Source organism: Cetorhinus maximus, chromosome 1 (genome assembly GCF_964194155.1).
Source record: "Cetorhinus maximus chromosome 1, sCetMax3.hap1.1, whole genome shotgun sequence".
NCBI classification, from domain to species: domain Eukaryota; kingdom Metazoa; phylum Chordata; class Chondrichthyes; order Lamniformes; family Cetorhinidae; genus Cetorhinus; species Cetorhinus maximus.
The window spans coordinates 159,592,954-159,619,239 of NC_135879.1; the positions used below are offsets into that span (position 1 = coordinate 159,592,954).

Genomic DNA, 26,286 nt, shown 5'->3' on the forward strand with positions numbered 1-26,286 from the left:
TTTGCCGACTTTTCTTTAATTCATTCTCAGGGTGTCGATCCCTGAGAAGGTGCTGAAGTGCCGCCTACTTGAACTTCTGCAGTAATGTGGTGAAGGTACTCCCACAGTGCCATAGGGTAGGAGGTTCCAATATTTTGACTTCGCAGCTATGATGGAATGGTGATATATGTCCAAGTTAGGACAGTGTCTTGGTGTTCCCATGCCTCCTGCCCTGTCCTTCTAAGTGTGAATAATGTGGGTTTGGGAGCTGATACTGAAGAACTCTGAGTTGCTGCAGTGCACCCTACAGATAGTATCCATTATATTTATGGTACATCGGTGATTGATGACATGGATGTTTAGGCTAGTGAATAAGCTAGTCTTGAGTACTGCAACTGCATCATCCAGGCAAGTGAAGTTGCATTATGCCCCTGACTTGTGCCTTTTAGATGGTGGAGGTAATTTGGAGAGTCAAGAGGTGAGTCACATGGTGCAATATAACCAGCCTCTGATCTACTTTAATAGCCATGGCATTTTTGGAGCTAGTACTTTTGAGTTTGAGTTATTGGTGATCCCAGGATATTGATGGGAGATTTGGCAATGGTATTACCAAAGATTAGGCTTTCTCTTTTTGAAGATGGTCTTGGCAATAATGGGGCACAAATGTTACTTCCCACGTATCAGCCCTCACCTGGATGTTATCCAAGTTTTGCTGCATGTGGGAATGACTATTTCACTGCCTGATGAATTGTGAATGGAGTGCAAGTGGTTAGCGGACCCCAGTTTGGTTAAGTGATCAACTTTTGTTATGATTCCAGCTGGCCATCTGACCTTTGAATGTCGAAATTTTGTCCGTGTGGACCCTCAAAAGGATATTGTTCTAGATGTAAGTAGCACCAGCAGTGAGGACACAGAGGAGGAAGAGGAGCTTCAGCAGCTGCAGGATATCATTAGCAAAAAAGGTATGATATTTCACTTCATAATGTGAGTAAATACTGTGATTTGTAGTTGGCCTGTTTTTTTTTATTCATCTCAGTAAGGCCTGCAGTTATTGCTGTGGTTGCCCTGGCAGTGGTTTATTACAACTGATTAGCTTGCTCGGTCACTTCAATGGGCTGTTAAGAGCCAATCATGTTGGTGTGGGGCTAGAGTCACAAATAGGCCAGAAAAGTCATCCAGATGTCATACACCCTATGTTACTAAGAGATGGGGAGGTGGAAGTAGTGGTAACTCCAGCCACAACTTTTCAATCCTCCTTGGATATTGGAGTGGTGCCAGAAGACTACAAATTATTATTAATGATGTTGGTGAAATAACAGTTCAATGAGTATGTATGAAGTCCTCCGCTATTTTAACTTAAATATTAATTTGTACAACTCGGTCTCCAAGACGTAGATCACCCTTGTCACTTTTCCCTTTCTATTGCAGCCTAATCCTCTTTTGAGTCAGGTTGACTTTTTTTTTCTTATTCTTTATTCATTCATGGCATTACTGGTAAGGTCAGCATTTAATACCCATCCCTAGTTACCATTATTGAACCACTGTGGTGAAGATACCACCACAGTGCTGTTGGGTGGGAGTTCCAAGATTTTGTCTCAGCAACAATATATTTCTAAGTCAGGGTGATGTATGACTTGGAGGAGAACTTGCAGATGTTAGGCTTCACATGCACCTGCTGCCCCTGTCCTTCTCGTTGGTAGAGGTCATGGGCTCAGGAGATGTTGTCAGAGAAGCTTCAGCAAGCTCCTGCAATGCACCTTGTAAATGGTATATATGCACTGTAGCCACATTGCACTGGCGGATGGGGTGCAAATCAGCAGGTTGCTTTGACCTGGATGGACTTGTGTGTTGCAAATATCTAGTTCAGAATTCATAAGTTTTAGAATATAATGTTTAGTTTTAGGAATTAAAGTGTTACATGCAAGATAAATGGAAAAGGCTTGGTTAAGGAACTGACAAACAACTCTAATGTGAAGGCAAATCAAACAAGGCTAGGTTTAATTCAACCTTTGTTCATCTGACAAGGTCAGAGTCAATAGTGAAAAATAACTTAAACAATGGATAACCCATTTTTGGACGTACTGGTAGAGTCAGGGGGCCTAGTGTTATCTCCATAAAATAAGCTAAAAGTTAGCAATTCTGGGAAAGAAGGCCATAAAACTCCATTAGAGATAGAAATAGAAGGGTTGTGTTGAAGTTAAAATGTGTTTGCATTTCTGTTTGAACTATCCTAAAGCATTCCATGCTGCCATTGGGATAGTATTCAACGTGGAGCCGTGGTTAGAAGTTCTTTTGTTTAAGTTACGTGTATGTTTGCTGACAGAAGCAAGCAGTTCAGTTTGAGGAACAGCACAGTTGCAGCTTTGCATCTCATTGGAGTGAGAGAACCAACAGGAGATGATAGTCAGTTAAGCCTGCATTTCAAGCAGAGAAAATACTAATTTCTTCGTTCAACATGCCGAATGCAAGTGGGGTTCTATCTCAGTTTGGATTTCATGAAAGAAAAGCAGCTGGAAGATTTGCTTTGGCTTGCAGCTAGTGGAAGAAATCTACAGTGGTCCTGAAAGAGCTTTCTAGCAGAAGGCAGTCATCAGAGTTAACTTGGAAAGCAGCTAAGTATCTGCTTGTAACCCAAACAAGGAACTGAGACATCCACAGATGTGAAGTCTATAAAGAAAAGGCGGAAGGTTGCGTAACCAAAAAAGCTAATGGGAAGGACCTCCACTGAAAATTACCTCAGAGAATAGCGGGAACACTGAGAAGAAATCAAAGTAACTTCTTTTTGGCATACCTTTGGGTTCATCCCAGGAAAAATGAATGAACCTTTAAGATTTTTGTGATGTATAAGGGAACTCTTGGGAGATAGTAAGTAGTAGAACTCAGTTCATTGCATAAGTAGTTATAAATTATCGTGTTAAATTAATAGTGCTTGCTTTGTTTAATTTTTATATGCAATAAAGTTTGTTTTTGTTTAAGGTGGCATAGCGCTGTTATCGCTGGACCAGTATTCCAGAGACCAAGGGTAATGCTCTGGGGACCCAGGTTCAAATCCCACCACGGCAGATGGTGGAATTTGAATTCAATAAAAATCTGGAATTAAAAGTCTGATGATGACCGTGAAACCTTTGCCAAATGTCACAAAAACTCATCTGGTTCACTAATGCCCTTTAGGGAAGGAAATCGTCCACCCTTACCTGGTCTGGCCTTCTGGCCTACATGTGACTCCAGACTCACAGCAATGTGTTTGACTTGTAAGCACCTTCTGAACAAGGGCAATTAGGGATGGGCAATAAATGCCGGCCTAGGCAGTGACGCCCACATCCTATGAACGAATATTTTTTTTTTAAATCTTGTGGCGTTGTTCTAACAGTTAAACACTAGAGGTTCAAATTTCTCTTTTCAACGTTAACAATCTCTAACAGAATCATAACATTGAGTATAGGAGTTGGGATGTTATGGTGAGGTTGTATAAGACATTGGTGAGGCCAACTTTGGAGTATTGTGTGCAGATCTGGTCGCCTAACTACAGGAAGGATATCAATAAGATTGAGAGAGTGCAGAGAAGATTTACTAGGATGTTGCTGGGTCTTAAGGAGTTGAGTTACAGGGAAAGATTAAACAGGTTAGGACTTTATTCCTTGGAGTGTAGAAGAATGAGGGGAGATTTGATAGAAGTTTACAAAATTATGAAGGGTATAGACAGAGTAAATGCGAGTAGGCTCTTTCCACTTAGATTAGGAGAGATAAACATGAGAGGACATGGCTTTAGGGTGAAAGGGAAAAGGTTTAGGGGGAACATTAGGGGGAACTTCTTCACTCAGAGAGTGGTGAGAGTGTGGAACAAGCTACCATCTGACGTGGTAAATGCGGGCTCACTCTTAAGTTTTAAGAATAAATTGGATAGATACATGGATGGGAGAGGTCTGGAGGGTTATGGACTAGGTGCAGATCAATGGGACTAGTGGAATAATATTTTGGCACAGACTAGAAGGGCCGAATGGCCTGTTTTCTGTGTTGGAGCTTCACTCATCTTGGCAAGTCAAGAATATCCATCAGACTCCTGACTTGTACCTTTTGGGTGATGGAAAGATTGTTGAGAGTCAGGAGATGAGACACCACTGACAATAGTCTCTTGTAGCCACAGTGGTCCAGTTAAGTTTTTGGTTAATGTTAATCCCCAGGGTGATCAGGAATTTGGCATGGTGGGGACAGGTGGCAGACTGGGATGAGGGCAAATGTGAGAGTGTTATTAGGTTTAGGTAATGTGGGGCTCAGGAGAGAAATGGAAACTAGCGTTTAGGGGTTGTGAGCTGGCTCAAAGGGTTTTGAGATAACGCATTTCATGAGTTTTGAGGAGGCCTTTGAAGACGGAGAGAGAAGCAGCACAGCTGAAGCATAGTGGCTGAAGGCTTCGCCACCAATAATGGAGTCAAGGGAAGTCGCCAATGTTCTGGAGTTTCCTGTGTTCATTGTTTTTAACCTGGCCTCTTTTTAGACATATTAAGACTTCCCGCAAATTTGCATAAAAACTTCGCCATTCACTTAGTCGTGTGTCAGCAAGAAGAGTTTGAAATGCAGCAATAATTCAAGCATGTTATCAGGCCTAGTCTGTGCTGGAAATATTAGTGGTTGGACTGGAAAGGTCAGTGATGGATGCATTAAATACTTTCCATGAATACATTTGTGTTAGGTATTGTACAAAAATTTCTGTAATTATCTTTTATCAGATTCATCATTTCTGAATCTACTTAAGTGTGCAGTTGATAAACAGGATGTTCATTTCTTGTGTACTTTTGTATTTTATCTTGCTAAGTATTACTAAGATTTATATAATGTCATGTATTGATCTAACATTGATGCCAAGTCCCATTAGTCAATCAATGTTTTTAAAAACCACTGCCTATGTTGGATATTGTCACATGTGCAAGTAACCATAGCTTTTGTTTTATGTGAATCATATTTCTGCAAATCAATTTCCTTGAAAACCACTGTGCTTTGCTTCATTCATCAGCAATATGAGTCACCACGCAAGTTTACTTCTCGGATGACATTGGTACATAAATGCTAATGGAAATTTTCTGCCTTTTCGTTTGTTGACTTTGATTTCGGAACAAAAACTCCATTTCAGAACCATATGTTGAACTCATGTACAGCAAGCAAAACTGAACACATATATTGATACTGTATCACTTCAATATTTTGATTTGCGCTTGATTGCAATTACAATGTTTGAACATATGAACAAGGAGTAGGAGTAGGCCTTTTAGCCCCTGGAGCCTGCCATTTAATAAGATCGTGGCCGAATTGATAGTAACCTCAAATCTGTATCCCACCGCTTGAACAATAAGAGACTAAATCATTTGCATTTTAATACTTAAAATAAACTTACAAACATGTAAATAGCATAAAACTGAACCAATACAAACTTATCCAAATGCATACCAGTGCAAGTGCAATTAAAATTCCTTAAATATTAATTTTGCCCCACATTTTTCTTTTCCCTTCTCAAAATGAGCAGATTTCCACATCCACAATAGAATAGTTTCTTCTCAAAAGTAAGAGCCATAAGTTAGTATTTTTGTTTTTTTCTAAACTTTATCTCTACATTTATAATTGAAGCTAGATATCCATTATTAGGATTGCTTCCCTACTCTGTCCTTGGGGAAGAAAACTTTTCAAAATCATTATTTTGCTTTCAGGGCAAGAGGCTCCCCATCTTCAGCTAGTTACCCTCTTCCCCTTGCATTCATACCTTCCATTGCTATCGGTTTCCATCCAAGAAACTTTGTTTTAAAATTCAATTAAAGGATGTCAAATTAGAATGAGGAAGAAGAGAGTGCTCATCTGTCTTTGTGTGTCGTGCGGGCGTGCCTTTACTTGTTCTTTCTTTCTCTTTGACCTATCTTTCTCACACCTGTCGCTCATTTTTAAACTTTATAGAACATAAAAAAGCTAAAATTGTGCAATCAGAGAACACTTACTTTCACACTTAGGCACGCACACAACTGAACTCTCTTTATAGCCAAAGTATAAATATTAGCTCAGTAAAGCTTTTGAAATGAACCTTGTATGAGGTATTAAATAAAGTGCTAAGAGGTAAAGAAAAGTGGGATAAACAATATTGATGAATCCTATGGCATTAGATACGTTGTGCAGTCTAAGCACACTCAATCTAAATTCAACTTATCATCACAGCCATGGGTCAAAATATCAAATCAAACTCAGTCATTTGGGAAAGTCTGAGGACAAGTAGAAACTTTAATAAAGGCATTAAAAGACAAAAAAGGCAAATCAATTAATTACATTTAATCATATTATTGTGAAATGTGTTTTTTTAATTAAGTTTTGTTTAAACCCTTATTTTTAATATTAGCAATTTCAGTTACTGAGAAGCAAAATCACAAGTAAATTTTAGAAAGCCTTTTGAGAGATTTGTAGAAACCCAGGGGCCAGATTGAATATTTTCAGTGTAATATGCTCTCGATATAAAATAGCAGCTACTACGTGTTACACAGTGTCATCCATTGCTACATTACAGTAGTAACCAAACTTCAAAACTAATTAAAATACCTGGAAAAACTCAGCAGGTCTGGCAGCATCTGTGGAGAGGAACACAATTAACGTTTCGAGTCCGTATGACTCTTCAACAGAACTAAGTAAAAATAGAAAAGAGGTTTTATCTCTACCTTTTTACAGAGGTTTTATCTCTACCTTTTAGCCTATTTCGATCCCTTCCCTTCACCCCGCCCCACCCCCACTAGGGCTATCTGTACCTTGCTTGTCCTGCTTTCTACCCTTAATTAGCACATTCCTTAGATAATATCACCACCTTCAACACCTCTTTGTCCTTTTGTTTTTGACATCTTTTGGCTATCTCCACCTATCACTGGCCCTCTATCCAGCTCTACCTGTTTCCCCCCCCCCCACTTAAACCAGCTTATATTTCACCTCTTTTCTATTTTTCCTTAGTTCTGTTGAAGAGTCATACGGACTCGAAACGTTAACTGTGTTCCTGTCCCCAGATGCTGCTAGACCTGCTGAGTTTTTCCAGGTATTTTTATTTTTGTTTTGGATTTCCAGCATCCGCAGTTTTTTGCTTTTATTCAAAACGAATTAATTGGCTATAAAGCATTTTGGAAGGTCACGCCATAAAGGTGCTATATGAAAACACATCTTTCTTTCTATTCAGCTTTCGAAGGGGCCTATCATAATGCCATCTGCAGGTGTAACATGTACTTAAGAATACTCCAAGAATACCCCATGTACCAAATTTAAAATATTTATCTATTTATCACAACAAAAATGTGTTTTCAAATTGACTTCTAATATTTCCATGGATGCATTGGAAATAGTATTCTGAGGAACATAAAGTATAGTAAAATTTAGGTACGGTATTTTGTTCAAGGTATCTTGTCTTGAAAGGTCACTCTTGTTGAACTTCAATCCCACAACTATGGAAACAAAAATTTGTATTTTGCAACCCATTCCCCTTTTTTAAACTTAGATCACTAAAAACTACCAATAATCCAGTCCCACCAAAACAAACACCACCATTTAGTGTCAAAAAAGCAATGAGGTAAATTTTCTTCACATTGACATTTCACAAGGTGCACAAGTAAGTACTTTCTCACTTGATCATAAATCTGAAGCACTTTCACTCTTGTGGCATAATCAGTTTAGAAGCACCTAACTTTATGTTTATGGGAGTACATTTTGACCACGTCCTTACTTTATTTCCGGGTGTACCAATGAACTGTACCTACTCTGTAGTTATCTTCAAATTTGGAGTCTTGTCTTGTTTATCGGGTTCTATTCTCTACAAAAGGCTATTGTTCTGTCTGTTTCATATAATATGTATTAGTAGATTTTCCATGATGCTGCCCAAGGGTAGTTTGGTAGTTTCAAGTGGAGCACTGGGTCAGAATGGGAGTAAGGGACAGTTAAGATCATGAACCAATTGGGTGGTAAATACAAACTGGGGCAAAAGAGCAGGGTAAGTGGGTTTAGTGGATACCAGAGCAGAGATACAGTGGGCATCCAGATACAAGTTGAAAAGAGAATGGAGATTCCCATCATCCTTTTATAAAATATTTTAATTCTGTTTTATTGATAGTTTTTGTCCACAAATTGCTATACAACTAATACACCACACTGAAACCAGACTACATAATTACAAGGTGGCAAGCTTATTTAGATAATTTATTTTATAATCATGAACATAGGAATTTACATATTAAATAAATTTCTGCAAAAAATGTGATGTGACAACAAGTCATATGTGTATATTTAAGATTTTTGATAAGCTCTGGATTTGTTCTGTTACATATATATTTGTGTTGTGTTTTTCTAAACCCAGGCTGCTTTCAAAAAAATAGTTAAATGTACTGAGTTGGAGTTAGGTACTTTATGTTTAGATCAAATAAAGCTTAACTAGATACAGAATAAAAGAACATAAGAAAGATGAGCAACAGTAGACCACACAGCCACACCCCCAGGGAGCTTCTGCATCAAATTCGCTTCCCAGCCTGTTCCACATATCCCTCGATTCCCTGTGGGAGTAAAAATCTATCTTTCTCAGCCTTGAATATACTTACCAGTAGCAAGACTTCCTTATAACAACACCAGCACAATGGTTTTTTTCATTACTCACACTAGCCATCTCTTGGACTCTCTGATTGTGATTGTTAATTAGTGCAGAATTAAGTTCTGTGTATGTAGCCCCATGCCAACTTGGAACAGGATTCAACTGACCAATTTGATTTCACTTAGTTCCCTTACAGTCTGTAAACAGAGGGGACTTTTGTCGCATTAGAGATGGATTTTATCTCGGAGGTGAAAGATCGGCATCGAAGCCAATATACTAAGTCGAACAGAAATTTGTGCTTTAATAGAGCCCCTATTTCAGTCAGCCACTAATTTATAACCAATCAATGTGTATCACTCTAAGATATGAAATGTGTAACGCAACAGACTTGATCTAGATTGGTGCTTCCCAAACTTGTTTCCGCTGTGACCCCATTTTAATGCTTTTAAATTACCATGACCTCAGAGTGAGGGCAGTGGGTGGGGGGAAGAGAGAAGAAGAGTTATGAGATTGAGGGAGGGGGAGTTGCGATATCATTTTGAAGGCAGTGTTGAGTGATAGAGCCTCAGTTTGGGAACTCTGATTTACAGGCAAGAATTAATAGAATAGAACTTTTGAAATGTGATATTGTCATAGCCTTGTGTTACAGACAGGAAAGATATGTAAACTGTATTCCTTTCCTCTCACAAATGGCTGTAAGCAGAAAGTGCTTTAAATTCATTGTTAAAGTGTGCTGTGGCGTGTTTTCCCAAACCCTCAGTTTTTATGATCCAATTTACTAATAACCTGCAGCAACCTTGCATTATGATTAACTCAGGTTAGTTTATTTCACATTCGAAACCCCAAGGGGAGACGTGTTCGCAGCGTCCCAGTCCATTACACACACACACAGTAAAGGGGGGGGAATATTACAATTAAGTTTTACAACAATGGATAGTAACAGTACAAGAACCACAGAATTGAATATTAGTTCATGTGATTTCCAGAGTCCAAAAAGTCAAAGTCCAGAGGGTGTTTCCTTTATGCTAGAGTTTAGTCCCAATGAGACAACAGTATGAAAATCCTTGAAACGAATGATGCTGCAACGTGATGGTCTTTCTCTGCTTAGACCACTTGGTAGGCGTTGATCAGAGACTTCTAAAATCAAGAATCTTCGAGGAGTTGAGAGATGGTAGTTGGCTGATTGCTTAGCCAGGCTGCTGGACTAAAACAGCAGCCTGAGGATTTCTTAATTCTTAAAGGAATACAGAGGTTTCAAAATGGTTGTTCGAGTCATGTGACCTTCTTTCTCCACAGTGATTTCAAAAGGGATTTTTATCCAGTGTCTGGAACTGGCTTTAATTTCAGGACTGATAATGTCCCAGTCATTAGCTTTTGAAAGAGTTGCCATCCATATTGAGGGTCTTGTGTTGGCAAGCCATTGTCTAGGCAGACCCTCGGACTCCGCTCGAGAGGTAAGCTTACCAAGATGCAATTGACGTCCATTATCTCCTCGATGGTCCCCTTTTGAAATGGACCTGGATAGCCCCAGCTGTGAGATGGGTCTCTTAACAGCTCTGCAGGCACAACGAGTTTCGGTCTGTGAGTCCTCTGGTTTTGTGATTATAATGTCCTTACAATTAGGTGTGAGATTCTATGATCAGGAGAGGAGGATTCTTTGGTCCTTGTAACACCTATTGGTCATGTGACTTGTACCAACCACACCTTTGGTTCAGCAGAAAGTCCATTTTTACAAATAGCAAAACAATAAAGTTTTAGATTTCTTTTCGTGTCATATTAACATAACTTAATTTTAGTTTAACAGGCTGATCATTTTAGTTTAATTTAATCAAATTACCAGTATGTTGTTTTGACCAACATCAAACTTGAAGCCAAATCTTGAATGGGAATGAATTGTGTATTTAATGTCTCTTGCTCTTAGGAGAAACCAATTGCAGCTACGGGGTTATGGAAGGGGTTTTCCTGCTCCTTCCTCCCTGAAAAATGCGAGTTGTACCAATTCCATGATGCCTGAGGACCTGTCACCACCACTTGGCTTCTCCAAATAAACTTTGCCCAGATTGATACTCAGCAATTGAGAGAGAATTCCTCCGCCCTCTCTGTGATATCAAAACCCCTTATTTAGTCAGTAATCTAAAGCTGATAGTGCAATGCTGTAACAATCTCCATCAACCCACTCCTTATAAATACATGAACAATAATTCAAACTCCTCAGAAACTCTTAAACTCACCAGCAGCAAAATGGAGGCCGCCTCCAGCAAATCTCACGATAACAAGTCAGTCTCGCAAGAGAGCACGCCGGGAGTTGTAGCTCTGTAAAAGTGGTCCACTGCAAGAATTCCATTAGGGCCTAGTTTTATCTCTACAGTGGTCATTGCTGCTTCGGAACAGGGGGAGCTCGTGACCCTAGTTGCTCGACCCACGGTTTGGACACCCCTGATTTAAAACAGTCAATTATACAGATGTAAAACTTTTGAGTGTCTTATTGAATTCTTTTTTTGCTAATTTCCTGTAGAAACAAAACAAGCTGGTGAAAAGAATGAACATCAGAAGAAAAAAAGGAAAGATAAGACAAGAGATGAATGCAGAAAAAGGTAAATGTGCTGTTGAGTGGTAAGTAAATTTGTGCTAAGCACAATGTAACTGCACATAAGCGACTCCAATAGCTTTGAATCTGAGTCCCAAGTTGTGAGTGGCCAAACTAACATGTTCAATCTGTCAATTAAATTTTTAAAGTGTTGAAACTATTCTTGGAATTGGTGTTTCTTTAAAATTTATTCAGCAATTTGCTACTGTAGATATAGTATACTTGGATTTCCAAAAGGCATCAATAAGGTGCCATGCAAAAGGTTAATATGCAAGATTAGGGCTTATGGAGTTGGGGGCATGAATGGATAATTGGTTAATGAAAGGAAGGAAAAACATGACATTTTTAAGTTGTCAGGCTGTAACTGGTGGAGTGCCGCAATGCTCAGTGCTGGGCCTCAGCTATTTACAATGTATATTAATGACTTGAGGAGGAGACCTAGAATAATGTGCCCAAGTATGTTAGGTTCCTGGGATGAGAGGCTGGTCCTGTGACGACAGAATGAGTAAATTATGTCTATATTTTCTAGGGTTTAGAAGAATGAGAGGTGATCTCATTGCAACAGACAAGACTTTGAAGCAAAAAGCAAAATATGTGATTTTTTTTTTAATTCTTCCATGAGATGTGGGTGTCATTGGCAAGGCCAGCATTTATTGCCCAACCCTAATTGCCCTTGAACTGAGTGGCTTGATAGGTTATTTCAGAGGGCAATCAAGAGTCAACCACATTTATTTGGGCCTGCAGTCACATGTAGGCCAGACCAAATAAGGGCAGCAGATTTCCTCCCTAAAGGGCATTAGTGAACCAGATGGGTTTTTTACAAAATCAGTGATCATGGTCACCATTACTGAGACTAGCTTTCAATACAATATTTCATAAATTAATTGAATTTAAATTCCATCAGCTGCTATGGTGCAAATGAGTGCAGCTGAGGAAACTGAATGCAAACCTGAGAGTTTGTTGAGTGGGGAGTTTGGTGAAGGGGGAAGGAGCTGTGCATTTCCTTTTGCTTTTCTACCTTTCTCACCCTATAGGAATTGGTTCTTACTCTACTACACGGAAAGGAGCTAGCTGTTTGAGTATTTGCTAAGTGGTTAAGGTCTATTCTTTCGCTAAGGTTTAAAATAGTATAAAGATTGGTGGTAGAGTTAATAAAATATATTTAAAAAGCAATATAAATAAGTGAATAATATAATTAAGTAATTAATTAAAACACATTAAGAATGGCAGGACAGGTATTGTGCCAAGGATGCAGCATGTGGGAGCTCCTGGATACCATTGTGATCCAGGGCAAATATGTCTGCAGTAAGTGTTTGCGGCTCAAGGAACTTTGACTTAAAGTCTTTGAGCTGGAGGCTGAGCTGCAGACTCTGCAACACATCAGGGAGGGAGAAAGTTACCTTGATGCTTTGTACCAGGAGGCAGTCACACCACTTGAGATAAGGCCTTGTGATTTGGTCATTGGTCAGGGACAGGAGGGTGTGACTGCGAGTGAGGCAGTAAGGGTACCAGAGAGCAGGAGTGTCAGCCTCTATAATTGTCCAATAGGTTTGAAGTTCTCTCAGCTTGTTTGGATGAGAGTGGGGGCTGCAGGGTGGATGAGCAAACTGACCATGGCACCGTGGCACAGGAAGCCATTCAAATGGGGGGAGCAAAAAGGAAAGTAGTGATGATAGGGGACAGTATAGTGAGGGGGATTGAGACTGTTCTCTGCAGCAAAGAGTGAGAGTCCAGACAGTTGTGTTGCCTGCCCAGTGCCAGGGTTCAGGACATTTGCTCAGGGCTGGAGAGGAACTTGCAGTGGGATGGGAGGATCCGGTTGTCATGGTCCATGTCGGTACCAACTACATAGCTAGAACTAGGAAGGAGGTTCTGCATAGAGAGCATGAGGAGCTAGGCATTAAATTAAAAAGCAGAATCTCAAAGGTTATAATCTCTGGATTATTACCTGAGCCATGTGCAAATTGGCACAAGGTACATAAAATTAGAGAGATGAATACATGGCTCAAAGACTGGTGTGGGAGAAGTCGGTTCTGGTTTGTGTGGCACTGGCACCAGTGCTGGTGAAGATGGTGGCTATAGCATTGGGATGGTCTGCAGCTGAACCATGCTGTGGCCAGTGTTCTTGCGAATTGGATAACTAGGGAGGTAGAGAGGGTTTTAAACTAAAAAGTGGGGTTAAGGGATCAAATTTGGGGAGATGTGGTATATCAAAGAGTAAAGGCAAGGTAAGAGACAAAAATAGTAATATGTGAAATGAGGGTCAGAGAATGGCAGAAAGGAACAGAGGGAAAAAAGCCTAAGGCCAGAAAAATTCCATCCCTGTTGGCACAGGGCGTCATCTCACAGGCCAGGGGGTGTGGGTGATTTGGGAGAACAATATGGCAAGAAGGCCAAAAATCGGTTTTACGCCGTCATTAAACCAGTTTGCAATCATCCGCTCCACCCGTCAATGGCGAGTCACGTTTCCCGCCGCTACTCTGGAATGTCATTTTAATACATTTGCATCTAATTATAAGCCCTGCTCGCCAGAATCATCTCTCCATGTCAACTTTACCACCTCCGTCGACATGACTTCAGAACGTCGTGCTGCACAACTGCCTTTAAAAGGTGTGCACCTGGTGACTTGAACTTGGAGTGAGTGCACAAAACCTTGCACAGCGTTTGTGATGCCCTTAGGACATCAAGGAAGAAGTGCAGCACATTTGCGGGGGGCACAGGCAAGTCGCTTTTTCCCAGCTGGCTTTCAGTGCGGTGCCAGGGCATGACCTCCAGTGCAGGTCAGACTGGGGGTTGGGTTGGTGGGTGGACAAGGCAGCACAGACAGACTGATCAAAATATTCAAGCATATGCCGGAGGGGGTATGAGGGAAGTGGCCACGCAATTGGAAAGGCTTGTCAAAAGTGAGCATTCTTCCACAGCTGAGACCGTTCAGCTGCCGCTCTACTGACATACATGGAGTCGGGCCTCTGAAGCTTACCTGGCCACTCGAGCAGTACAAAAACATGGAAGTGCCACCAAATGCTCCAGAACTTTCACGCTTTGGGCACAGACTGCAAACTAATGTGTGTTTTAGGGGCCAGCAGGGCAATTGGACAATATGTACAACCCCTTACAAAAAAATGACCATGGCGCAGTCACTGGTGGAGGCGCTCACAGCCCTTGCAATGTCTTTATTAAGGTATGGACCAGTATCCATTATGGTTCAAGCTAACAGCGCAACCTTGCAGTGTGGGTTAGAAGCCTGCACCTGAGCTGAGAGCACAACATGCAGTCCAGTGGCCGAAGCCTCCGCCAATCAGTCAAGTGGAGTGGGGCGGTGGTGGGGTTATTGACAGCCAATGAGCACACTACACACAGGCCATCCAAGTGGTGGCCAGCACTCTCCTGCATTTATGAAAAGGCCTTCAGACTTAGCCAAGAGAGATTCTTAGTACACCCGTGCTAACCGACACATGTCTCTCTTTGATCCAGCAGGAGGAGAACATCAAGATCGTGGACCCTGGTGATTTACAAGTATGCCTCATAGCTAACAGATAACAGAGGAGGAGAAGAAGAAGAGAGCAGCGGAGGCACCTGGCAGAAGGGGAGCACACAGCCGAAGATCCACAGCGAGCCGCAGCTTGTAGGCATCTTGCTAGACCCAGAGTCTATAGACGGCACCTGTCATTCCTACAGATGACTGAGAACTTGTGTCACCGAAGACTGCGCATGTCGAGGGAACTGGTTAGTTACATATGCCACCAGCTGCAGGATTTGCTGCCATGGAAACATGGAGGGCATCCACTGCTAATGGCCATGAAACTGACTGTGGGGCTCAATTTTTACACCAGTGGCTCCTCAGGAGATCTGTGCAGGATTCACACAAATTTGCGCAGATCTCTGGTTTTCCACTGGTGTAGTGTGCCATCAACAGGCTCATGTCATGGAGATGCAGCAGAGGCCCTAATAGTCACTAGATTCCAGGAGGATGATGACGACATGCTGTGAGGACACTCCATAGATCTTCACATTGCCTCTGTGAATATCTGATTCCTGTCTGGCTGAGGACAGCTCACTTGCGCTCTGTGATCAGGGTCATATCATGGAGATGCAGCCATGAAACTTTAGATGCACCTGATCTTTTGTGAGTCTTCAGCACCTGACCCCTTCAGGAGCACAGGACACCGGTCACAGATGCTGATGGGGGTGCCAGCCACACTTCAAAGGTGCTGAGAGCACACAGAGAGAATGATGGAACTCTGTGACACCTGCCCACGACATTCTGGCAGCAATGACAAGCACCATCGAGGTGCAGGCATCACTAATAAGTCCAATGATTGTGAAGCCATCAGTGTGGTTTGAAAGTTAGACACTGAAGCAGCCCTAGACTGAGACACCTGCCTTTATCTTTTGCTGGAACCAGTTTCACATCTGAGTGACATAAACATTGCTCATCATAACAAGGAGCCATAGGCAAGGAGACATTCTTGGGTATTTATTTACAAGAATGAACATTGAGTGCAAGCAATTAACACTTGTACCCAGGCTGTGCAACTATGTCTTCTTACCCTTCCTAACCCTGCTGCAATGTCTTGGTGCTCCTCCGACATCCACAGTGGAGGTGGAGGAAGCCTGCTGACTGCGACACCCTATCTGTGATGACCTTGACAGGTATCCTCTGGAGGGCCTCAGCCTGCTTTCAGGGCCCTGCTGTGTGGCAGTGACATCCTCCTTGGTCTGTGGAGCTGGAGCTGCTGTGATCACAGGAAGAGGGGATTCGGATGGGCCAGACACTCCCGGAGTCACCTGGGTGGATGGCCCTGGAGTGTGCACCTGCTGATACTCCCCTCTATGGGTGTCCAAGCCCCCCGGCTGACTCCTTGAGGAGAAGGAGAAGCTGGAGTCAGATCGAGCTGTCCTCTCATGTTGACACTGTTGGAGGCCAACTGTGGCGTCAGCAATGGAATTCAGCCCACGCAGTAGTGCAGGACTGATATCCTAGACCAAGGTCTCCATGGCGGCCACCATCCTACCAATGCTGACCTAGGTGCATTGGCATGCCGGTGCTATCACTTCAGACTGAAAGTAGACAGACTCCTCCATCATGGCGTGCAATCTGAGCAGTGCAGCGGACATCCCTTCCTGATGTTCCCAGGCTTGCCTTTGCAGCTCCAGTATCTGAGGTATGACCGAGTCCAGAGGCTGCTCATCTGACTCGGACTCAGCAGATTACTAGCCTCCAGCAGTCCTCTGAGTGCCGGAAACCTGGGAAATCCCTGCTGCCACCAGCTCTGGATCACTAGATTGTGACCCGGAGGCTATACTAGAACTAGGTACCACTGAGGTGAATCTGTATGCTGGTGAATGGTGTGGGTGAGCACTATGACGGGTCTTCAGATAGGGGCTTTAGTCAAGGACTTGCGTCGTGAACCCCCCCCGGCTGCTTCCCAGATGTGCCTGCTAATGAAAGGAGTGATAATTAGTGCATGACAGGGTACTGTAGAACAGGGGAACTGACTCATGGCATGGTTGTCTGATGGATGTTGCATTACTGAATCCTTACTTGACTGAGCACCACCGACCTCACCATCAGCACAGGAATGGTCCAGATCGCTGCTGGCCAGTTAGATAACTCTATTTTCAAGGTCTGTGAGGATCTTCATGTCAGGCATTCCTCGACTAGTTTGCAACCTATCCCTTAGTTGTGTGCCAGCTTGTTCTGCATGAATACAGATTGAGAGAGTGTAAGCAGGATGCCTGCCAGGCCAGATGATAAGGATGCCTGGCATGTGTGTGTTGTGAGTGGTGCCATGGACGGGATGAGGACACAATCCGCAGGGCAAATGAAGGTGTATGGGAGAGAGTGAATGGTGGTGTGCCTTGAACTGGCAGTGAGTGAGATCCCTGTGGATGTGTGATGGGTTTGTGCGTATGTGGGCTGAGAATGGTGAGAAGAGTGACTTACCCTGGCAGAACGGAGGAGATGATTCATCCTTTTTCAGCACTGGGTGTCTGTCCCCTTTTGCAGGGTGTTGGCACTGACCACCACTGCCATTATCTCCCATGCTGGATTGGTGACCTTGCTTACTGGTCTATGCCTAGAGCAAGGGTAGAGGACTCCATAGCGGGCCTCCACTAAGTCCAGTAGGCGCCCGAGGGAGGCTTCGCTAAATTTGGGGACAGCATGTTTCCTCCCTTTGACAGCCATGACTTTGCAGCACCTTCCGATTCCTTAGAGAGTGCTCACTCTGTGCAGGGACGCCCATTAAATATGGCTCCCAGATTACTGAAGGCCTGAGGTGATGGCGGGGTGGGCGAATCAGAAGCCACCCCGCCAGCAATCTGGCGTGTTTCCCAGGAATGCATTATTAATGAGCGCTGGGAATGGATCAATATGGTGCAAAAACCCGCCGTTGTGACCAGTGGGTAAAATGTCCTTTTTTCCCCACCCGCTATTGCACTTTTTGCAAATCTGGGACGATTCCGCCCTAAGAATGCACCAGCAGTCAAAACTAGATGTTTCAAAGATAACAAAAAGACAAAACTAAAGACTCTGTATCTGAATGCGCGTGACACCTAATGCCTTCTGGAAATCCAAGTACAGCACGTCTTCTTTATCCAAAATGCTTGTTACTCCTTCAAAGAACTCCACTACATTGGTTAATCATGATTTCCCTTTCACAAAACCATGCTGACGTAATCGGGATTATCTTGAGTTTCTCTAAGTTCCGAGCTATAACCTCCTTAATGATCGATTCTAACACCTTCCCCACGTCAGACGTCATGCTAACTGGCCTTTAGTTTCCTGTTTTCTGCCTCCCTCCCTTCTTGAATAGAGGCTACTCTCCAGTCTGATGGAACCTTTCCAGAATCCAGCATATTTTGGGAAATTAACACCAACGCATCTACTACCTCATTAGCCACCTCTTTTAAGATCCTAGGATGAAGTCCATCAGGACCTAGAGACTTGTCAGCCCACAGCCCCATCAATTTGCTCAGTACTGCTTCCCCAGTGATTGTAATTTCACCAAGTTTCTCTCTCCCTTCCACCTCCTGGTTTAGAGCTATTACTGGATGTTTTTTGAATCCTCTATAGTGGAGACAGAAGCAAAATATTTCTTCATTTCATCTGCCATTTCCTTACTATCTCCTATTAACTACCCATTGCCACTCTCTAGAGGACCACACTCACTTTACTTACTCTTTTCCTTTTTAAATACCTGTAGAAATTCTTGCTATCCGTTTTTACATTTTGAGCTAGCTTCCTCTTATACTCTAATTTCTTTCTCCTGATTAACCTTTTATTCATTCTGTGCCGTTCTTTATATTCTGAACAATCTTCTGACCTGCCATTCATCTTTGCGCATCTTTTTTCCTTAAGTTTGATGCTTTCCGTAACTACTTTAGTTAACCATGGATGGTTTATCCTCCCTTTAGCTAAAAAGCTAATAAAGAGAGAGAAAATTGATTATGAAAGTAAATTGGCAAGAAATGTAAAAACAAACAGCAAGAGCTTCTATGGATATATGAAAAGAGAGTAGCTAAGGTGAGCATGGGATCCTTGGAGGATGCGACTGGAGAATTGATAATGAGTAACAGGGAAATGGCAGATAATTTAAACCAATATTTTGCATTGGTCTTCACAGTGGAGGACACTATAAACATCCCAAAGATATAATATAAGCAAGAAGCTAATGGGAGGAAAGATCTTGTAACAGTCTCAATCACGAGGGACAAAGTATTTGACAAACTAATGGGACTAAAGGCAGACAAGTCGCCAGGACCTGATGGCCTGCATCTAAGGGTTTTAAAGGAAGTAGCTGTAGGGATAGTGGAGACATTGGTCGAAATATTCCAGAACTCACTGGATTCCGGGAGGTTTCCAGCAGATTGGAAAACCACTAATGTGATGCCCCTGTTCAAGAAGAGAGAGAGACGAAAAGTAGGAAACTATAGGCCAATCAGCCTAACATCTGTCGTTGGGAAAATGCTAGAGTCCGTTATTAAGGAAGAAATAGCAGGACACTTAGAAAAGCTTAATGCAATCAGAGTACAGGTGGTTTTGTAAAAGGGAAATCATGTTTGACAAATTTGCTAAGAGTTCTTTGAGGATATAACAAATAGAGTTGATAAAGGGGAACCAGTAGATGTAGTGTATTTGGATTTCCAGAAGGCATTCGATAAGGTGCCACATCAAAGGTTATTGCATAAGATAGGAGCTCACGGTATTGGGGGGTGATGTATTAGCATGGATTGAGGATTGGTTAACATGCAGAAGACAGAGAGTTGGGATTAATGGGTCTTTTTCAAGTTGGAAAGATGTAACTAGTGGAGTGCCCAAGGATCAGTCCTAGGGCCTCAATTATTTACTATATATTAATGACTTGGAGGAAGTGGCAGAGTGTAATGATTCCAAATTTGCTGCTGATACAAAAATAGGTGGGAGGGCATGTGATGAGGACATAAGGAATCTGCAAGGGGATATAGATAGGTTGAGTGAGTGGGCAAAAACTTGGCAGATGGAGTTTAATGTAATAAAGTGAGGTCATGCACTTATGTAGGAAGAATCAAAAGGCAGACTATTATTTAAATGGAGCACAGAGGGATCTGGGTGTTCTTGTGCATGAAACACAAAAAGTTAGCGTGTAGGTGCAGCAAGTAATTAAGAAAGCAAATGGAATTTTGGCCTGTATTGCTAGTGGGTTGGAGTTTAAAAATAGGCAAGTCTTGTTACAACTGTACAGGGTGTTAGTGAGGCTACACCTGGAGTACTGTGTACAGTTTTGGTCCCCCATATTTAAGAAAAGATATACTGGCATTGGAGGCAGTTCAAAAGAGATTCACTAGGCTGATTCCTGGGATGAAGGGGTTGACTTATCAAGAACGGCTAAACAGGTTAGGCATTTATTCATTAGAGTTTAGAAGAATGAGGAGTGATTTTATTGAAAGATACAAGATTCTGAGGGGGCTTGACAGAGTAGATGTTGAGAAGATGTTTCACTAGTGGGGGGGAATCGCGAACTAGGGGACATAGTTACAGAATAAGAGGATATTCACTTAAAACTGAGATGCTAAGGAATTTCTTCTGTCAAAGGTTGTGAATATCTGGAATTCTCTACCCCAGAAAGTTGTGGAGGCAACATCACTGAAAGTATTTAAAGAGGAGGTAGATAGATTTTTGAAATATCGGGGAGTTGAGGGCTATGAGGAGCTGGCACAAAAGAGGAACTGAGGCCTGGGGCTGATCAGCCTTGATCTTAGTGAATGGTGGGGCAGGCTTGAGTGGGCTGAATGGCCTACTCCTGCTCCTATTTCTTATGTTTTTATGTTCTTATAATTTTTCTTTATAGTAAGAATATACTTATTCTGAGTACCCTGAAATATCCCCTTAAATGTCTGCCACTGCTTCTCTGTTGATCACAGAAGGCATTTGATAAGGTACCACATCAAAGGTTATTGCGGAAAATAAAAGCTCATGGTGCAAGGGGTAACATATTAACATGAATAGAAGATTGGCTACCTGGCAAAAAACAGAGAATATGCGTAAATCGTTCTTTTTCTGATTGGCAGGACGTGACGAGTGGAGTCCAGAAGGGGTCTGGGCTGGGGCCTCAACTTTTCACAATTCATATCAGTGGTAGGGGATATCTTAGGGGAGTGAAGGCATGGTAGTTAAATTTACAGTTGACACAAAGGTAGGTAGGAAAGTTTGTTATGTAGAGGCATAAGGAGGACACAAGGATATGGATAGGTTGAGAAAAACATAGAAAATAGGAGTATGAGTAGGTCATTTGGTCCTTCAAACCTGTTCTGTCATTCAGTATGACCATGGCTGATACCCTATCTCAACGCCGTACTCTATCCATACCCCTTGATGCTTTTAGAGTCCATAAATCTATTTCCTTCTTAAATATATTCAGTGACTTGGCCTCCACAGCCTTCTGTGGTAGAGAATTCCACAGGTTCCCCACCTTCTGAGTGAAGAAGTTTCTCCTCATCTCAGTCCTAAATGGTCTACCCTGTATCCTGAGACTGTAATCCCTTGTTCTAGACCCATCAGCCAGAGGAAATATCATCCCTGCATCCAGTTTGTCCATCCCTGTCAGAATTTTATATGTTTCAATGAGATCTCCTCTCATTCTTCCAAACTCCAGTGAATACAGGCCTAGTCGCCCCAATCTCTCCTCATACGACAATCCTGCCATCCCAGGAATCAATCTGGTGAACCTCCAGAGTTTTGTTCCTCTCCCCTGAATTGCCACATGTGAAGCAGTGGTGTTCTGTTAGCACATGCCCATAGTAAAGGGTTACAGACCTTCGGCTGTCTCCTTGGATCTTCTGGCTTCTCACAAGGCTATTTTGCTTTAAGTCTGTGACCTGCAGCTTTCTCCCTTTAAGCTTGGAGCCTTCCTCTCTGCTCCTTACTCCTAACTTCACTTAACAGGACCTTTTCCAGATTCTTGATCTTTTCCTTTGGCTAGAAGGTCTTCTTGGGACTTTCTTTTTTGTCCCACTTCCTGGTTTCTGGGACTTTCTTTCCTTTTGGGAAATCTCTCTCTGCAGTTCCCTCTATTATATCCAGCCTCTCCTAGCTCCTGGTTTCAACTGAACTAAAAAAAACTGCTGTTCTGTTTCTCCCTGTTGCTCTGTATGGACCCCTTGTTGCTAGGCAGCCCTGATTGCTGGCAGCAGGCATGAGCCAAGTCTGATGAGAATAGCTCCTGTCACCTCATAATCTGCCTGTCTACCTTGTGTTTGTTTCAACTTCCCTTGAGGAGCTGTAAAACCTCATTAAAATGCAGGCATCTTTTAAAGTGAAACCAAAACGCAAGTTTCTCCCTTTCTTAACACACAAATACAGACATACGAATTAAACTTAAAGCTAAAACTCATTCCTAACACTCACAAATACAAATATAACTTACTTAAACCATCTCTAGTTTTCAATTCATCTTATCCCTCAAAACAACATCCACCATATGTCAGTATTGCTGTCCAAAAGAATCATCAAAACAGGATTTGGTTTCATCTGGAAATATCTTGGGTGCTGCTACATGTTTTGCCAGATCAAACCGTATCAGAAGGAAAGCTAAAACATATTCTTATAAAAGAACATGAAGGTTATATTCCCATTTTATGGTATTTGACTCATTTCTGCCTTACATACTTCCTGGCATTCCATTGCTGAGTATGTATTGGAGGCTTGGTGATCTGATTTGTGAAGGAAACCTCCCTGTTCCTGGCAGTTACTTATTGGCCTAGTTAATAGTACAGGTGTAGCGTCTCAAAACTGGCAACCTCGGGACCGAGTCAGTGCCGACTTTGGATTTTACGCGGTTTGGACTGGGTCTGATCAGATCAAGGGCAGGAAAAGACAGACATATGAGGTCAATAGCTAGTGGGTGTGCAACTGCACCAGTGCAGCACCTAGCTGAACAAGCTGGCAAGTTATTTTACTCATCTAATAATAATTAAAATTCGTGCATGGTAGCTTAAAAAAATGTCCAGTTTTCAGACGTGACCAGTTTTCGGATAGTCAAGTTTGAGACACTGTATCAGTCTTTAGCTTCAACAGTTGGCCCCTTTGGGGCCTCCAAAGCATTCATGGGCTAGAATCTTTTTCAGTGCTGACCCCATTGTAACACATTTAAAACTTGAGGCATCATAACCTTTAAATTTTTAGCATAGGTGCAAAATTAGTAGACGTATAGAATTTAATCTGCATATAGAGTTATTCTCTTAATACTCGTGTATAAATATCAGTTACATTTTGATGTCATACTGAAGATAACTTGTAAGTAGCTTCATTTGCAACCAATTGATGACTCTGATCCATTGTAACATGTATTACTGTATGCTCTGCATGTTCCGCCATCTTAATATTTGAAAATGGAATTAGAAGTTAAATATTAAATGAATAATCTACTTAAGTGATTAGTTTCTCCTCAAGAATTCTAGGATAAATTGGAAGTCACTGCATTTGTGACCACTTTGTTTTGATACTTTGGGGTTTTAAACCAAACAAGATTTTCTGAGAGGAGTTGCAGTTGGTTAATATAAGAAAGAGCATATGGAACTTGTTCTATCTTACTTTAATTCCTAAATGTAGGGGGCATCATTAAGAAGTTTGCAGAAAATACAAAAAATTGGCCATGTGGTCGATAGTGAGGAAGAAAGCTGTAGATATCAAAGCTACAGGAAGATGCTCACTTAACAGTCCATTGACAGAGAAGGGGTAAATGTAATTCCATCTGGATAAGTGTGAAGTAATCCATTTGGGGAGGGCAAACAAGGAAATACACAATAAATGGTAGGTTACTGAGAAGTGTAGAGTAACAGAACAACCATAGGGTGCATACTTACACATCTCTGAAGGTAGCAGGATGGTAGTTAAGAAGGCATACGAGATACTTGCCTTTAATAACTGAGGCATAGAAGATAAGAGTTGGCAAGGTTATGCCAGAACTGTATAAGTCATTAGTTATCTCACAGCTAGAGTACTATGTACAGTTCTGGTGACTGCATTTTAGGAAGGATGTGATCACACTGGAGAGTGTACAGAGGAGATTTACAAGGATGTTACCAGGAATGGGGAACTTTAGCTATAACGAAAAATTGGATAGGGTGGGGTTGTTTTCTTTGGAACAGAGGAGGACGAGGGGAGATTTAATTGAGGTGTATAAAATAATGAGAGGCCTAGAGAATCTGGGTAAGAAGCACCTCTTTCCCTTAGCAGAGAGGTCAATAATCAGGGGGCATAAATTTAAAGTAATTCATAACAAGATTAGAGGAGAGTTGTGGAGATTACTTTTCTTCCGGGTGGGTATCTGGAACTCTCTGCCTGAAAGGGAGGGAGAGGCAGAAACCCTTATCACATTTAAAAATCCTTGGTTATCACTTGAAGTGTCGACATCTGCAAGGTTGAAAAGTGGGATTAGGCTGGATAGCTCTTTCTCAGCTTCCATGGAAGCAATTACATGAAGAATGGACTTCAATATTGGTTCAATTCTCCCCTGTTCAATGGAATGCACAAACTACTTTTTCCATGTACCTTGGTCAAATTGGATCAACAAGACTGTTACTTTTTAAGATTCAAGTTTTTCATATCAAATTTGTCTGTCCATTGTATTGTGCCCTAGGCAAAGTCCTAACTTGAGTCTCACCAATTAGGTTATTGAACTATTTACCAAGGAAGAGTAGCACAGGTGGTTTCCATTTTACCTTCCTCATAGTTATTATCTTCAGAGTACCTTCTCTTAAGTGAGTTTGCAAATAGGGCAAATGGGCATTAATCAACTTTTTAGCAGTTTGACACAACTCAGTGGCTTGCTGAAAAACATTTCAGAGGGCATTTAACAGTAAACAACATTGCTATGGACCTGGAGTCACAGACCTAGGCCAACCAGGTAAGGACAGCAGATTTCCTTCCCTAAAGGACATTAGTGAACCAGATGGGTTTTTAACAACAATCGACAATGGTTTCATAGTCATCATTAGACTTTAAATTCCAGATTTTTATTGAATTCAAATTCCACCATCTGCCATGGTGGGTTTCAAACCCGGATTCCCAGAGCATTACCCTGGGTCTCTGGATTACTAGTCAAGTGACAGTACAAGACCATACCACTACGCCACTGCCTCCCCTACCCACAGCACTGTGGGTGTACCTCACCACATGGACTGCAGTGGTTCAACAAGGCAGCTCACCACCACCTTCTCGAGGGCAATTAGGGATGGGCAATAAATGCTAGCCTAGCCAGCAACGCGCACATCCCATGAATGAATAAAAGAAAAATCCAATATTCAGAGCCAGCAAAATGGTTTTTGTTTGCCAGGGCTGTCTGGAATAGGGTGTGGACGACCATTCAGGCAGGAATGCTGCCACTAAGTCAGCAGACCGCCCGTCTCACATCAGAGATGGGTTATGAGAAATTTGAATGGCTGGAAATGAATCATGTATTCGTCTTTACAGATCTTGTTCATCCAGTGAAGACAAAAGTGAGAAAAAGAGCAAGAAGCAAAAAGTTCTTAAAAAGAAAAAGAAAACTAAGAAGAAAAGCAAGCACAAAAGTCACAAACACCACCAAAAGGTTAAGAAAAAGGAAAAACACCCTACTTCTTCCTCATCAGAAAGTTCTAGTCGCTCTTCAGATAGTGATTAATTACATTGTGTTACAATCCTAGGGTTGTTCCAGAAGACTGTTTCTTTAATTATTTTCCAATAGCTCACACATTCATGAATATTTCTTTGTGAGTTAGAGAAAATATAAACAGAATATTTAACTGTATGAACGACATGCATTTTAACACATTGGAAAAAATTCGTGTTCAGCATCGATGATATTACATGGAAAATGTTCAGATAATTTGTAATGTTGATTATTAGACAACTCGGCAGAAGTGGCTACTTTTAAAGATGGATTTTCAAGCTAGAAGTTGTCTTCTGATATCTCGAGGTCATTATTTGATCAATTGTATTAACTATATAAAAGAGTAAAACAAACATAGCAACAATGTTCAGCAATATTTCAATATTTTTAACACTTTTCTATTACAATTGTCTCGGTATATCTACGGGTAGAAATATAATATATGGCTTTCAGATATACTTTCTTTCTTTGTAAAGCCTTTGTGATAATCTCTCTGCTCAGTTTTTACATATCTTTATAATGTATATATTCCAGCTGGCAAATCTTTGGTATTACAAACCAAAACAGAAAATGCTGGAAAAACTCAGCAGATCTAGCAGCATCTGTGGAGAGAGAAACAGAGTTAGCATTTCGAGCCCACGTGACCCTTCTTCAGAGCTGAAGAGAAGTGGAAATGTGATTAAATTTATGCTGTTTGTGGGGGGAGGGGGGGCAGGTGGAGCTGGATAGAAGGCCAGCGATAGGTGGGGATGAAGAGAGATTGACAAAGATGTCATGAACTAAAGGACAAAGGGAGTGTTAATGATAGTGGTTCGTGCTAAAAAAGGTGCTGATAGTGGCATAAAGGTAAGAAAGCAGAATATGATAATAGCAGAACAAGGGTAGGATTGTGTGAAAGAACAACATGGAACAAGTAACAGATGGTCCTGTAGAGGATGGGGTCGGGGAGGGGATGGTGGTGAAAAAAAAAGGATAGAAAATTTGATGGAAGTGGGGATAAAAAA

General features: G+C 41.7%; 1 protein-coding gene across 1 annotated transcript in view; it reads left to right on the forward strand.

Annotated features, from left to right (window-relative positions):
• srek1ip1 (SREK1-interacting protein 1) overlaps positions 1-25,768 on the forward strand; it is a 36,378-nt gene extending 10,610 nt beyond the window's left edge. Inside the window, exons 3-5 of the mRNA XM_078548963.1 lie at positions 798-941; positions 11,079-11,157; positions 25,105-25,768. Coding sequence (XP_078405089.1) covers positions 798-941; positions 11,079-11,157; positions 25,105-25,294 — 413 coding nt within the window. The 3' untranslated portion in view covers positions 25,295-25,768. The remainder of the gene's footprint in view (positions 1-797; positions 942-11,078; positions 11,158-25,104) is intronic.
• Positions 25,769-26,286: the final 518 nt, after the last annotated feature.